The sequence below is a fragment of the Balaenoptera borealis genome, assembly GCF_965194805.1.
Source record: "Balaenoptera borealis genome assembly, chromosome: 3".
NCBI classification, from domain to species: Eukaryota; Metazoa; Chordata; class Mammalia; order Artiodactyla; family Balaenopteridae; genus Balaenoptera; species Balaenoptera borealis.
In genome coordinates this window covers 40,827,997-40,843,960 of record NC_138866.1, presented here as the reverse complement: position 1 = coordinate 40,843,960, position 15,964 = coordinate 40,827,997, and the positions used below count along the sequence as shown (strand labels likewise).

General features: G+C 36.3%; 1 protein-coding gene and 1 long non-coding RNA gene across 4 annotated transcripts in view; one reads left to right on the top strand and one right to left on the bottom strand.

Moving 5' to 3' along the window:
* Positions 1 to 15,964, bottom strand: part of LOC309626210 — an 88,380-nt gene that overhangs the window by 30,570 nt on the left and 41,846 nt on the right. The gene's annotated exons all lie outside the window — the stretch shown is intronic.
* The window catches only part of LRRC9 (leucine rich repeat containing 9), a 101,620-nt gene that overhangs the window by 70,668 nt on the left and 14,988 nt on the right, over positions 1 to 15,964 (top strand). For both annotated transcript variants that reach the window (XM_082386427.1, XM_082386426.1), the window contains 5 exons: positions 3,253 to 3,383; positions 6,918 to 7,026; positions 7,726 to 7,865; positions 11,264 to 11,400; positions 15,133 to 15,350. In XM_082386427.1, coding sequence (XP_082242553.1) covers positions 3,253 to 3,383; positions 6,918 to 7,026; positions 7,726 to 7,865; positions 11,264 to 11,400; positions 15,133 to 15,350 — 735 coding nt within the window. The remainder of the gene's footprint in view (positions 1 to 3,252; positions 3,384 to 6,917; positions 7,027 to 7,725; positions 7,866 to 11,263; positions 11,401 to 15,132; positions 15,351 to 15,964) is intronic.

The following is a 15,964-nucleotide window of genomic DNA, read 5'->3' as shown; positions in this document are numbered from 1 at the left end:
CTAAAAGCTCAGGGCCACATTTATGGTTCAGTGACAGAAACCCTGTAGGACTTATGGTCTATCTGTCCCTATCCCCAGTTTTGATCTATTCTAACTTACATCATTCTCAGTCTTGATCTTCACTATTTATTATTTGCATTTTACTATTTGATTATATGTTCCTCCTGTAAGCTGCCACAAATTCTTTGTGGAATGAGGTAGAATATAAATATATGAATTAATAATGGGACATGAAGACTAGATTGAACAATTTAGACTTTAATTGAGAGGTAATGGGAAGGCATGGAAGATTTTTGAGTTGAGGAATAACATTGAAAACTATATATTAGGAAACTTAACAGCAGTGTTTAGAGTGATCGATGAAAAACCAATAGGAGGCTATTAGCGTAGTCTACATGTGAGGTAATGAGAAACTGAAATAAACCAAGGGGAAGTGGTTTTAAAAATGGAGAGCTGAAAGGTAGGAGAAATATTGGGAAGAATTGACAGAACTTGGCAACCAATTAAATTTGAAGGACAAGGAAATGGAAGAATAAAAGATGTCTACAAGACTTGAGTCTATTCCACTAAGAGATATCGTAACAGAAATATGATTACAGGAAGAAAAGCAGTTTCAGGAATAAGATGATTAGCGTTAGACACACGAAGGAAGCTGATGATTAAAACCAAAAGCATATAACATTGACTAAGGAAAGAGAGTAAAGAAAGTAAAGAAATCCAAGTGAGGCTTTAATACTTCCATTTAGGAAATGTAAAGAGGAAAAGAAGCCACCAAAAGTAGACACAGAGGGAAGTAGAAGAGCAATATAATCCTAGAGTGTTTGAGAGGTAAATGGACATGGACTTTAGAAATGACATAGTCCAAATCCTTTATTTTATGAATGAGCACAAAGAACTCCAGAGAATTTAAATGACATTCCAAGTGACATGACTTTTTAATGGTAAAGCATGGACAGCTGAGCCTCACTCTGTGCCCCAGGCTCCAGGGATATATAATCATACCAGGAAGTAAGGGAGTGGTACTAGAAGTTCCAACCCTCTAATCATGGTTGATTCCCCTGGCAACCAGCCCCCATTCTTAAGGACTTTCCAAAAGTCATCTTGTTAAGATAAACTCAGGTTGGTTGAAAGGAGCTTGTTATAAATAGCAACACAGTCCTTTCACCTTTATGGCTCTGGAGCTATTTCAGGAACCGAAAACAAAAAACCAAATATTATAATAAAAGATGCCCCTACGGCTCTTATATAGGAAATTACGAGGGTTTTAGGAGCTATGTGCCAGGAACAGTAGACAAAGACCAAATATAAGTTTCTTATTATAAATCACAATATCACAGCTCATGCTCTGGCCTTTGAACACAGATCCTTTACAGCAAAATGATCAGAAAATTCAAAATATACTGGAATATTACTGTAATCCCATTCAGTAATTATCCAGCCCATAATCATATAGAAATGTCTCTCACAGTAAGGCCACTCAGATTTGCAGGTTTCCATTGGAGACTTTGTCAGGTTCCAAAAGCAGGAGTGGTCTCAAAACACATAGCTTAACCCTTTCTTCAGGCATCTGATATAATTGAACTGAGACAATATCATCTCTTGCTCTGAACCTCTTTTGAGGTAGTATAATATTGGATTTCCCCATTACATAACCTATTTATTAATTCCTTTACCCATAAGTGCCCTTCCCTGTTCTCTCCATTTACACCCATACTTTTCCACCTTTGGAAGTGATATTAGGTTCGGCCACTGTGCTGGTCTAGTCTAGCATATACCTCCCCTCAGTCCACCCCCCTTCAGATAGGACAAGGTTATATAGGAGCAAAACTAGTGGGCATTTTTTGCCACCAGGAAATACAGATACATTCACTGTTAACCCCAGTTTTGCCGGATGGGGTGAAGGTAAAACCTACCCCCAATCAGGCCTTTAGGAATCCTGACAAAAGGCTTAAAAACATAGTTTCTCGCTTAGGAATTATCCCTGTTTCCAGTATTTGTAGTTGTAGCTGTGGTCCTGTGGCCACTGCATCAGGTAGAAAAAAAAAGTGAGGTGATGTGAGGAAGAAGGAAAGAAAAAATATAATGGTTACACCAGCATCACCCTTCTTTAGCAAGGATTGCATAGTCATATCAGCATCCTTGCCCCATCCCCCAGATGCACCAGAAAAACAGAAGTCTATCCAGCGGGGACCCTCCTTTGGCCCCATTCATGTTCACACTGAGTATGAGCACTCTTAGGAAGGTATGTAAGCCAGCCCATCATGCTTTTATCTCCCCCCCCAGTTTAGACAACCAATGTTTTAATTGCCCATTCCAGTTCTCTATCGAACTACTACTCTGAGGAGGATATCTTTCTGCCCACTGTTAGACATTATGGGCTGTTAAGTGTGTTCCTTGGTCTGAAGAAATAAGTCAACTGTCCTGATTGGTGCAATATCTTCTGTTCCAGTTCTTTTATAGCATTATGTGCATTTGCATTTACACTGGGTAAGCAAATTCCAGTCCAGAGTCAGTATCTATTCCTGTCAAGACCCATTTGTAGCCCCCCAGGGCTACCAGCCTCAGTCTGACTTGCCAGCTATATTCAGGGCCTTCCCACAGGGAAATATGCCACATAGCCATCTGCCATCTCTGTCTCTTTTGCTGGCAGACAGAACAGTTCTTATTGGCATTTAGTGCCGCAGAGGGTGCAAGAGGAATATGTCTAGATTCAGCCCATCTCTGCACTGCTGTTAGACCCCCAATGTCCACCTATTTTATAGACCCAGGTGGCCACCTTAAGTGAGCATATGGGCATATCTGCTTGTCGATTCCAATCACCTTCCAAAATGGGAAGAGAGTTCAGATGGGCATCAATGTGTCCTACTTTAATGTACCCTTCAAATTTCCATAGGGCTGTGCCCCATATGGGCATCCTTTTTTAATAGGTCAGGTTTCCATTGCCCTCCTGCCTGACCATATGGCCAGGCCAGGAACAGTAGATGAAGATTTCTTATTATTATTACAGTAACACACCAGAGGACTCACCACAGTGTCATTCCTCAGGTCGCAAGGTCCCTAGGTGGTCTGCCTTCTTCTCTGCACCTTTCAGTCTCCTATGTTTATTTTATATATAATATCCAGGAGTTTAGCTGTACTTAGTAGGAAATAGGGAGAAATGAGGCTATTCCATTTTGACCTGGAACCAAAGAATTAATGTCATTTAGTCATCTGTAAGAGAGAACATCACTTTCTAAATATCCTTATATACAGGAACCACCAGAGACTGAGTGTGCAAAAGATTTGTTTGGTGGCAGACTTACTTCTGACATGATTGCTGAACGACAAGGACATTCAAACTTCACCCAAATGCAAGAACTAAATTGGACTTCATCATCCATCAGGTACAATCATTTTATTCTATGTTATTTGATATTATAATATATAGTTATTATTATTTTTCTAAGGTTTATAATTTATACATCTTATCCAGATATAACCAGTAATTCAGAAAATCATCTACACTACTTCACAATCTCATACTAACTTTACCATCTTTGAATTGCATTAATAACTTTTATTATCACACACTATGATTAAAAATGTCAGCAATCTCTTTCTAAGACCTTATATTTCCCTTTTCTTTTACAACCAAGCCTTTAAAATTAGAACATACTAGGTTTGCTCCTCACATTGTATCACTCTAATCCAATGCTATCTGGCTACCACTGCCACCATTCCCCTGATGCTGTTCTCATGAATGTTATCATTGTCCTCCTGTTTAATAAATCCATTTCTCTTCTTTCTTTTTCTATTCTGCACTCTTCACAGGCAGACATCTTTAGCCATAGTTTTAATTTATGACGATGACCCCCTAATTTACCCCAAACCTAGGCTCCTAATTTGAATATTCGATTGCTCTCTAGATAGCATCTAGGAAACAACATTCACCTGTTGTCACCCAAGCCAAAAATCTAGAGTCCACTCTCTCTCTCCTTTGTCCTCCATTTTTAATTAGTCACTACATTCTATAGAGTCTGTGTCTTAAGTATGTGTCATAGTTCCCCCCTTCTTTCCATAGTCATTGCCATTGTCCTAGGTTGGAGAATTAACTAATTTAGAAACTATTGTTTTTTTGTCTTATATAACCTTACCTGCAAATCCATCTATTATCCATACCGCCTTCTAAGATGCAAATTTTATCAGATCACTTCCCTTCTCAACATTGTTCAGTGTCTTTCCACTGTCTACAGAATAAAATTTTAAATCTCTTTGTACAACATGGAAGGCCCTTCCTTTTTTATTATAGATTTTCTGAATCCCATTTCTTGAGGACACAGACAGTGACTTTCGTATTTGTTGTAGCCTTTCCAAACATACTGTCTGCACTTAGGAAATAACTAATGAAAACAAGTCAAAAGAATAAATGACTTTTAATGTATAAAGTGTGCCATAATTATAATTTCAGGGTTGAGGATTTATTTCAAGGTGTGGTAGGCTTTTGCACAGCCAAGGAAACCATCAACAAAATGAAAAGACAACCTACTGAATGTGAAAAAGAATTTGCAAACTAAATATATGACCAACAAGAGGTTAATATCCAAAATATATAAACAGCCCATACAATTCAACATCAAAAAAAAAAAACCAACCTGATTAAAAATGGGCAGAAGAGCTCTGAATTGACATTTTCCAAAGAAGACATACAGATAGCCAACAGGCACATGAAAAGATGCTCAACATCGTTTATCATCAGAGAAATGCAAATTAAAACCACAATGAGATATCATCTCGCACTTGTCAGAATGGCTATCATCAAAAAGACCACAGATAACAAATGTTGGCGAGGATGTGGAGAAAAAGGAACCCTCATATACTGTTGGTAGGAATGTAAATTGGTACAGCCACTATGAAAAACAGTATGGTTTCTCAAAAAAACTAAAAATAGAACTACCATGTGACCCAGCAATTCCTCTCCTGGGAAAAAATGAAAACACTAATTCAAAAAAGATACATGCACCCCAATGTTCATAGCAACATTATTTACAATTGCCAAGATATGGAAGAAACCTAAGTGACCATAAACAGATGAATAAAGAAGATGTGGTATATACATATAAAATGGAATAGTACTCAGCCACAAAAAAGCATGGAATTTTGTTTTTGCTATTTGCAACAACATGGATGGACGTGGAGGGTATCATGCTAAGTGAAATACATCAGACAGAGATAGACAAATACTGTATGATATTACTTATATGTAAAAAATAAACTATGAATATAACAAAAAAGACTCACAGATATAGAGAACAAACTAGTGGTTACCAGTGGGGAGGAGGAAGGGGGTGGGACAAGATAAGGGTAGGAGATTAAGAGGTACAAACTACTATGTATAAAATAAATAAGCTACAAGGATATACTGTACAACACAGGGAATATAGCCAATATTTTATAACAAATATAAATGGAATATAATCTTTAAAAATTGTGAATCAGTATGTTGTACACCTGAAACTTACATAATATTGTATATCAACTATACCTCAATTAAAAGAATATATAAATGAATAAATGGGGATATATGAAAAAAAGAAGTGTTTAGAACAAGGTGATTTAGCTTTATGCTCTTCTCCCTCATAGCTCAAAGGAAGGTAAAACACTTTTAAAGCTGTGGACTAGGAATCAAGCATTCTGACCAATTACCAAAACATCCTTACAAGGTGGAATGCCATAAAAGTTTTCAGGAGATTCCACAGAAAACTCTGTTTTCAAAGACATTACCTACTTTCTCCTTTTCTTGCCTATCCCAAACCCCTTCTTGGCATTTCAGAAGTAACCTATTTCATATATATCCTCTGCAGTTTACAACCTGAAAATCTTATGGTTTACCATATCAACTTCACGAACATGTATGGAATTATAAAGAAACTGGAAATGTTTATTTTTAACGTTTCTTTTATGATAGTTCTATATTTATGTGATAATAGACATGTTGGTTTTTTTTAAAAATATTTATTTATTTATTTATTTTTGGCTGTGTTGTGTCTTCGTTTCTGTGCGAGGGCTTTCTCTAGTTGCGGCAAGCGGGGGCCACTCTTCATCGCGGTGCGCGGGCCTCTCACTATCGCGGCCTCTCTTATTGCGGAGCATAGGCTCCAGACGCGCAGGCTCAGTAGTTGTGGCTCACTGGCCTAGTTGCTCCACGGCATGTGGGATCTTCCCAGACCAGGGCTCGAACCCGTGTCCCCTGCATTGGCAGGCAGATTCTCAACCACTGCACCACCAGGGAAGCCCCGATAATAGACATGTTTTTTTAAGTCAATGAAATTATATGTCATTTTCTTACACAGGTACCCAACAAAAATGTGTATTTATCTGATCATTTGGCCCATATATTTTATTTTTTTAAACTAACTTTACTTTTTATTTATTTTTTAAAATAAATAAATTTATTTATTTATTTATTTTTGGCTGCTTTGGTTCTTCGTTGCTGTGCGCGGCTCTCTCTATTTGCGGCGAGCGGGGGCTACTCTTGGCTGCGGTGCGTGGGCTTCTCATTGTGGTGGCTTCTCTTGCTGCGGGGCAAGGGCTTTAGGTGCGTGGGCTTCAGTAGTTGAGGCACGCGGGCTCAGTAGTTGTGGCTCGCGGGCTCTGGGCACAGGCTCAGTAGTTGTAGTGCACAGGCTTAGTTGCTCCGCAGCATGTGGGATCTTCCCGGACCAGGGCTCAAGCCCGTGTCCCCAGCAATGGCAGGTGGATTCTCAACCACTGTGCCACCAGGGAAGCCCTGACCCATATATTTTATATTAAGGCAATTCTTTTCCATAGAATTTGTCAGATGAGATTTTTTAAAAACACCTTTGGGGTTACACATGAGAGATTCACCAATATAATTTGCCTGTTAAAATTATAACTGTATTTACTTTGTCTAAATTCAGAACTGTGGATTTGATTCCAGTTGACCAGTTTAGAAATGTGTGTAATGTGAATCTACAGAACAATAATCTTACCTCATTCAGTGGATTAATCTATCTGCCTAATGTGAAGGTGAGTCACTCACAAATTTTCTTTTTTTCTTTCAAGTTTTCAGTGCAAGTTGTAATCTTCTTTACTTTGGGCTAAAATGTATATTCATGTCATTAAAGAAGAGAAATTAATTTTCCAAAAGTATTTTTTCACCAAGAAAAAAAAGCATTACTTCCCAAAGTTATTTCGGTTGATCTCAATTTTATGTGATTGTCTTATAAGCAGTGAATCTTCCTCTCTTGTAGGAGATGGGATGGAAGGCTGCCTCTGTAGTGAGTGAAGTTGGAGGACACTGTGGTTCTGAAAGCAGCCTCATTGCCTCCTGTCCTATAGCTTTGAGCCATCTACTAATGCCTTTTAAAGTTAGGGAAATAACGATCTCTCCAACTAGAGTTATTTCATCTAAATAAGGCTTGGAGAAGTCAGGAGTACAGATTGAGAAAGTTGAGCAGCTTTCTAGGGTCTCCATTATTTTGTTTGAAATGGTGTATTTTTCAGCATGTCAGATAACAAAAAACACATTCAAAGCCAAATCCAGACAATTTGGGACATAAAAATTTATGTCATTTTTAACACTAATATGTTAAATTATGTTGTATAGTCCAAGTTTTATACATACCGTTTTAATAGTTTTTAGGATGGTGATAATCTCAAACCAAAGATATATTTACAGCATCATTCATATGTTAATATCTGATTAATGATGGATTCCTTCTGTAGGTCTTATGCCTCAACTATAATCATATTGAATCAATCATGCCCCGACTAAAGCCTCAGACTCACTTGACCAATAGACAACTACTCTACCAGAAAGTGCCTTCAAGTGGCTATGGGCAGCAAGGAACTTCAAAAATAAACAGGTATTATTCTTTTTTTTTACAACTATAAATAATTTTGGTTGGGAATTTAAAAAGCAGTTAGTCACATTAATGACAGCAATACATACATTTAGCTTATTTTAATACTTAGTTTAATAGCTACATGCCAAAAATAAACTTCACAAATAAAAAGATACCAAAATACTCCTTTTTATTGTTTTTTTCCCAGCCTTCTCCATTTCATACTTATATTGTAAAAAATGAAATAAAAGAAAAAAACCTTATATTTTAATACCTTGGTTTTTTAAAATTGAGATACAATTCACATACCATAACATTTACCCTTTATGTACAATTCAGTGATTGTTTTAGTATATCCAAAAGGTTGTGCAACCATTACTACCATCTAACCTCAAAATGTTATTACCCACAAAAGAGCCCCTTACCCAGTAGTATGGACTTAGGTTTCTTTTAACCTTTGTTTTGGTTGTTTCTAAATTACTTATCTGGTTACTTAATGCCCCAACATCAATGGAAAAGATACCTTATGAAGAAGATGAGGACATACCTCCCACCTTCCTACACTTTTTTGGTAGGAAAATATAAATATATCTCCAAGTCAAAATACTTTCATTCCAGTTTTCCCAATGAAGGGCATTCCTTGAGTTTTTATCACATTTACTGAAGTATAATTTACATATAATAAAAAACTCACCAATTTAAGTGTACAGTTTAATGAATTTTGACAAATGTATTTAGTCATATAACCATTACCACAATGAAGGCACAAACTATTCCCATCCCAAAACTTCCCTTTATAACTCTTCGCAATTCCCTCCCTCCACATCCTGGTGACAACTACTGATCTGCTTTCTATCACTATCATTTTGCCTTTTTCTAGAATTTCATATGATTAAAATCATATAGTAAGTAGTCTTTTGTATCTGGCTTCTTTCACTTAGCAGAATTCTTTTCAGATTCATCTATGTTGTTGCAAGTGTCAATAATTCATTTCATTTTATTGCTGAGTAGTATTCCATTATATGACAAGTTGTTTATCTATTTACCATTGATGAACATTTGGGTTGTTTCCAGTTTGAAGCTGTTTTGATTAAAGTTGCTATGAAAATTTATACACATCCTTTATATTGGAGACTACTCATATTTGTTTTTTAACAGCTTTACTGAAGTACAATTTACTTACCATATTCACTCATTTTAAGTGTATAATTTTTACTAAATTTATAGAGTTGTGCAACTACTACCTACCGCAGTACAGTTTTAGAACATTTCCATCACACAACAGAGAGATGCCTTGTGTCTATTTGGAGTCAATTCCCTTTTGCACCTCTAGCTCCAAGAAACCACTAATCTACTTTCTATAGAGTTATGTTTTCTAGACATTTTATATAAATGGAATCATATAATATGTGGTCTTTTGCATTTGACTTCTTACACTTAGCATAATGTTTTTGAGATTCATCCATGTTATAGCATCTATTAGCAGTTCATTCTTTTTTTATTGTTGAATATGTTGGGCATTCCATTGTCTGGATATATGCCACATCATGTTTATCTATTCACCAGTTGATAGACATTTGGATTGTTCCCACTTTGGGGTTGGTATGAATGATGATGCTATAAAGATTTGTGTAGAAGTATTTGTATGTGCTCATGTTCACATTTCTCTTGAGTAGACACCTAAGAGTGAAATTCCTGAGTCGTATGGTAATTTAATGTTTAACTTTTTAAGAAACTGCCACACTGTTTTCCAAAGTGGTTGCACCACTTTACATTACCAAAAATTTTTGAAGGTTCTAATTTCCCCACATCCACACCAACACTTGTTGTCTGTGTTTTTGATTACAGCCATTCTAGTGGAGTTAAAGAAGTATCTTATTGTGGTTTTAATTTGCATTTCCCTCATGACTAATGTTGAGCAGCTTTTCATATGCTTATCAGCCATTATTATATCTTATTTGGTGACTGTTTAAATCTTTTGCTTATTTTTCAATTATGTTGTTTGGTTTTTTATTATTGAGTTCTTTAAATATTCTGGATACAAGCCCTTTATCAAATAAATGATTTAGAAGTATTTTCTCTCAATGTGTGGCTTGTCTTTTTATTTTCTTAAAGTGTCTTTTAATTAAAAGAATTTTAATTTTGATAAAGTCCAATTTATCAACTTTTACTCTTACAGATTATGATTTTGTTGTTGTACCTAAGAACTCTTCGCCTAACCTAAGTTCACAAAGATTTTCTCATATGTTTTCTTCAAAAAAATTTTTTTTCCTCTTACATTTAGGACTATGATCCATTTTGAGTTTATTTTTGTACATGTTGTGAGGTAAAATGTGAGGGCTAAATTCATCTTTTTGCATGTGTATATTCATTTGTCCCAGCACCACTTGTTTAATATACTATCCTTTCCCCCATTGAGTTGCCTTGGTACCTTTGTTGAAAATCAATTGACCATAAATATAAAAGTTTATTTCTGGATTCTTAATTCTATTCCATTGATCTAGGTGTCTGTCCTTTTGCCAGTTCCAGACTGGTTTGATTACTGCAGCTTTATAAGTTTTGAAATCAGGACATGTAAGCCCTCCAACTTTGTTCTTTTTAAAGATTGTTTTGGATATTCTGGGTTATTTGCATTTCCTTATAACTGTTACGATGAGACGGTTATTTTCTGGAGAAAAAAAGAAAGAAAACCTGCTGGACTTTTGATAGGGATTGCATTGAATCTATTGATCAATTTTGGGACAACTACCATCTTAGTAGTAATAGTGAGTCTTCTAATCTGTGAACATGGAATATTTCTCCATTTATTTAGATCTTTAATTTATCTCAGCAATGTTTTGTAGTCTTCTGTGTATACATTTTGTACTCCTTTTGTTAATTTTTTGTGAAGTATTTTATCCTTTTTTATACTATTGTGAATAGAAATCTTAATTTCATTCTCAGTTTATTGAAGATGTATAGAAATTCAATTGATTTTTGTATATTAATCTTTTACCCTGTAATCTTGCTGAACTCATTTATTGGTGCAATAATAGTTTTTTGGTGGATTCCTAAGGATTTTCTAAATACAAGATCCTGTCATCTGAGAATAAAGACAGTTTTACTAATTCCTTTCCAATCTGAATACATTTTTTTTTTCTTTTTCTTGCCTGATTGCACTGGCTCTTGCTTTTTATTTCAAGTAACTCTTTCTGTATTTCTTTGTTCTTTAGCATATAAAACTGTTTTTAAAGAAGAAAACGTGATTATTATATAAATTATGAAGACAGAATATTATAGTTTGATTTATTAGTAAATTCATTCTTTTTCTTTTTTAACTTCAATTTATAGTAAGTACATACTAAACTGTCTTTTCATGTTTATACAAACAGCTGGTTTGAAGTTAAGTTTATGGGCTCAAACTTACATGTGTGTTTCAGAGATACAATGAGCAGTGAAAATTTGCCTCCAGTAATGCACAGTTTAGAAGTTCTTCATTTGGGCTACAATGGAATTTGTAATCTGATTCAGCTACAACTTAACAGACTAAGAAATTTAAAATTCCTCTTTCTTCAGGGTGAGTAGCAACACTGTTCATGTGTAAGTCTTTATTATTAAAAACTGATTTGATTATCATCCTGTTTTGAAAGCAAATATAAGCATCAACATTAGAACAGATTCATTGACAAAAATATTTTAGTAATCACTAATAGGTTTATCTTGGGTTATTTATAAAAATAATGTAAATGTGATATTCTAGAGCTATAGAATATTGCATTCTAGCTCTGACACCAAAACACATGGCATTTTCTATGCAGCATGAATGACATAATGGGGCTAGAGTGGTGTCAGTGGAAAGGGTGAGTCCAAAATGCAGTTTAAAAGAAGTAAATATTAGTACATAATGACTAGATATACAAGGAAAGAAAAATAGTTCAAGATGTTTGCATGCTTTCATTAAGAGATTGGTCAAAATGAGGTACTAAAGCTAGGGAAAGATTAGTTAGTGTTGTGACAACTTTGAGACATTAAAATGGAAACTTTTTCAAGTTGTAGTACTGCACCACAGGTCAGAACTGGAGATGTATATTTTAGAATTATCCCAGTGGAGGTAACAGGTAAAGTCATAGCATATGTGCTTACTTAGGAAATAAGTATAGAGAAAGAATGAAAAGCCAAAAAGAGATGTGGAGACAAACCCACTACCTCTCAGCAATTCCCTTCCACACCCCACACCCAATATTAAGAAGGGTGGAATAAGCACCAGCAAAGGAGACATTCACAAAATTTTGAAAGAAAACCAAGAAATACAAATTCTAAATGTCAGGAGAAAAGAGGGTGACTGACCTAAAGTCAAATGACAAAAAGAATGAGGCCTATGAAAAAAATACTGGATGTAAACAATTGGATTCAACAAAAAAGGAGACCATTAGTAACCTTCAGAGAATCAGATTTGGAAGTGTGGGAAGAGCAAAAACCAAAGTGAAAACAATATAGAGGGTAGTGGTTGGATAGGCAGTAAAGGCAACAAACAGAGGTCAGAGGTTGCATGCTCAAGGAACTTGTCCCTGAAAAGAAGGTAAGAGATCAGATGGTAGCTAGTGAAATTATAAGCATATTTAAAGGTTTGTAAAGAGGTGAGTTAGGTTAAAGATACTGAACAGGAGGAGATAATTCTAAGGTCAGTCTAAAGAGGAAAGAGGGTAAAAGTTGTAGAGGAGTACACAAATGTAGGCAGTGATAAGATGAGGCCATGCCATGCTCTACCAGAGAGTTAATGAACTTACATTTCACATGTTGTGTTAAATTTGCAAGATGGTGGGAAAGGTACAGTCTTTAGGGAAAGGGCGGGGTGGGGCTGTAGGGAAGCAAGTTAGAATCTTAAGGATTAAGGGTCAAATTTATCTAAAATGTAACTATCTAGTTAAATAAGTGGGAGTTGGGAGACCAACAAGATGGCGGAGGAGTAGGATGTGGAGATCACCTTCCTCCTCACAAATACATCAAAAATACATCTACATGTGGAACACTCCTACAGAACACCTACTGAACATTGGCAGAAGACCTCAGACTTCCCAAAAGGCAAGAAATCCCTACGTACCTGGGTGGAACAAAAGAAAAAAGAAAAAACAGACAAAAGAATAGGGACAGGACCTCCACCTCTGGGAGGGAGCTGTGAAGGAGGAAAAGTTTCCACACAATAGGAAGCCCCTTCACTGGTGGAGACTGTAAACTGTAGACTTCAGGTTTGCTGTCTGCGATTGACTTGTTTCTGATTTTTATGTTTATCTTAGTATAGTTTTTAGCGCTTGTTATCATTGGTGGATTTGTTTATTGGTTTGGTTGCTCTCTTCTTTTTTTAATTACTTTTTAATTTTTTTATTTTAATAATTTTTAAAATTTTTTAAAATTTTAATTTAATTTAATTTAACTTATTTATTTATTTTTATCTTTCTTTTTTTCTCCCTTTTCTTCTGAGCCATGTGGCTGACAGGGTCTTGATGCTCTGGCCTGATATCAGGCCTGAGCGTCTGGGGTGGGAGAGCCAAGTTCAGGACCACCCGAGACCTCCCAGCCCCAAGTAATAACAATCAGCAAGAGCTCTCCCAGAGATCTCTGTCTCAATACTAAGACCCATCTCTACCCAACGGCCAGCAAGTTCCAGTGCTGGACACCCCATGCCAAACAACTAGCAAGACAGGAACACAATCCCATGGATTAGCAGAGAGTCTACCTAAAATCATACTAAATGCACAGACACCCCAAAAACAAACCACTGGACGCAGCCCTGCCCACCAGAAAGACAAGATCCAGCCCTACCCACCAGAACACAGGCACCGGTCCCCTCCACCAGGAAGCCTACACAAGCCAATGAACCAACCTTACCCACGGGGGGCAGACACCAAAAACAACAGGAATTACGAACCTGCATCCTGTGAAAAGGAGACCCCAAACACAGTAAGTTAAGCTAAATGGGAAGACAGAGAAATATGCAGCAGATGAAGGAGCATGGTAAAAACCCACCAGACCAAACAAATGAAGGGGAAATAGGCAGCTACCTAAAAAAGAACTCAGAGTAATGACAGTAAAGATGATCCAAAATCTTGGAAACAGAATGGAGAAAATACAAGAAACGTTAAACAAGGACCTAGAAGAACTAAAGAGCAAACAAACAATGATGAACAACACAATAAATGAAATTAAAAATTCTATACAAGGAATCAGTAGCAGAATAACTGATGGAGAAGAACGGATAAGTGACCTGGAAGATAAAATAGTGGAAATAACTATCACAAAGCAGAATAAACAAAAAAGAATGAGAAGAATTGAGAACAGTCTCAGAGACCTCTGGGACAACATTAAACGCACCAACATTCTAATTATAGGGGTCCCAGAAGAAGAAGAGAAAAAGAAAGGGTCTGAGAAAATATCTGAAGAGATTATAGTTGACAACTTCCCTAACATGGGAAAGGAAATAGTCAATCAAGTCCAGGAAGTGCAGAGAGTCCCATACAGGATAAATCCAAGGAGAAACACACCAAGGCACATATTAATCAAACTATCAAAAATTAAATACAAAGAAAAAATATTAAAAGCAGCAAGGGAAAAGCAACAAATAACATACAAGGGAATCCCCATAAGGTTAACAGCTGATCTTTCAGCAGAAACTCTGCAAGCCAGAAGGGACATGTTTAAAGTGATGAAAGGGAAAAACCTACAACCAAGATTACTCTACCCAGCAAGGATCTCATTCAGATTCAATGGAGAAATTAAAACCTTTACAGACAAGACTTTTTAATGACGGCCATTCTGACCAGCGTGAGGTGGTACCTCATTGTAGTTTTGATTTGCATTTCTCTAATAATTAGCAATGTTGAGCATCTTTTCATATGCTTCAGCCATCTGTATGTCTTCTTTGGAGAAATGTCTATTTAGGTCCTCTGCCCATGTTTTGATTGGGTTGTTTTTTTGTTGTTGAGCTGTATGAGCTAAGAAGCATATCTTCTGCAGCACCTTTATACATCTACTTTTATCAGTATCAACTATTTTAGCACTTAACTGTTGAACAGACAGATTGGGTCAATTCAGTACATTTTGTACATCATATCTTAAAGAAGAAATTTTGCCAAATATTATTTGATGATGATGCTACCTTCCTGTAAATTACATTTCTGTTTCTCCTTGGAAATATGTTCTTTTTAATACTTCACTTCTTAAAGAATCATTTGATAAAAAAATATTTAAATGAAGATAGATAACTTTTATTCAGTTTGGGCTCACTTGACATATCATGAGTTATCTTTTTCAGGGAATGAAATCAGTCAAGTTGAAGGGCTTGACAACTTAGAAGTCCTTCAGGAATTGGTAGTGGACCATAACCGCATCAGAGCCTTTAATGATAGTGCCTTTGCCAAACCAAGCTCTCTGCTGGCACTTCACCTAGAGGAAAACAGACTACGAGAGCTGAGCAAATTACAACCTTTGGTAAAACTAGAGAAACTCTTCCTAGGATATAATAAAATCCAGGTAACATTATTTATGAGATTTACAAGACTTAACTCCTTTGAATATAAAGCTTCCAAGCACACCAATGAAAATTTTCCTAGTGTGTTATTTATCATTTATATGACATGTAAATACTCTGGGATGCAGAAATGCTCACCCTGCTGCTAGACTTATAAACCCAACCAACCCACATGCATCTACCTGCAGATGCTCTAAGAGATATTTTTTGTTCCTGACTTCTCTTGGTCCAAGCTATTTGTGCATCTCAATCCCAGACTCCCTCTGCCCCTTTAACCTTAACATATGTACTTGGTCTACCTGACATTTGAATCAACTCCTGATAATGGACTTCGACTTGGCTTTAATAATCCATCTTTCCCCACTCAAGGCTTCCTAAGCTAGCATCCTGCATTTGTTTCACCTGCTCATAATTCAGCCTATTTCCATTAGGCCACTGCCCCAACTGAGCCTGCCCACACTCTCTTCTGAGATAGTATGCAGATAAGAGGGTTGAAGGTATACACATACAGCCCTAACATTTCTCTCAGTGTTTTGCTGATGATCGCTTAGCTCTCCTTTTACCAACTTTGCTATTTCTGCCCATACCTCTAAGACAATCTTGAAGACAAACTGAA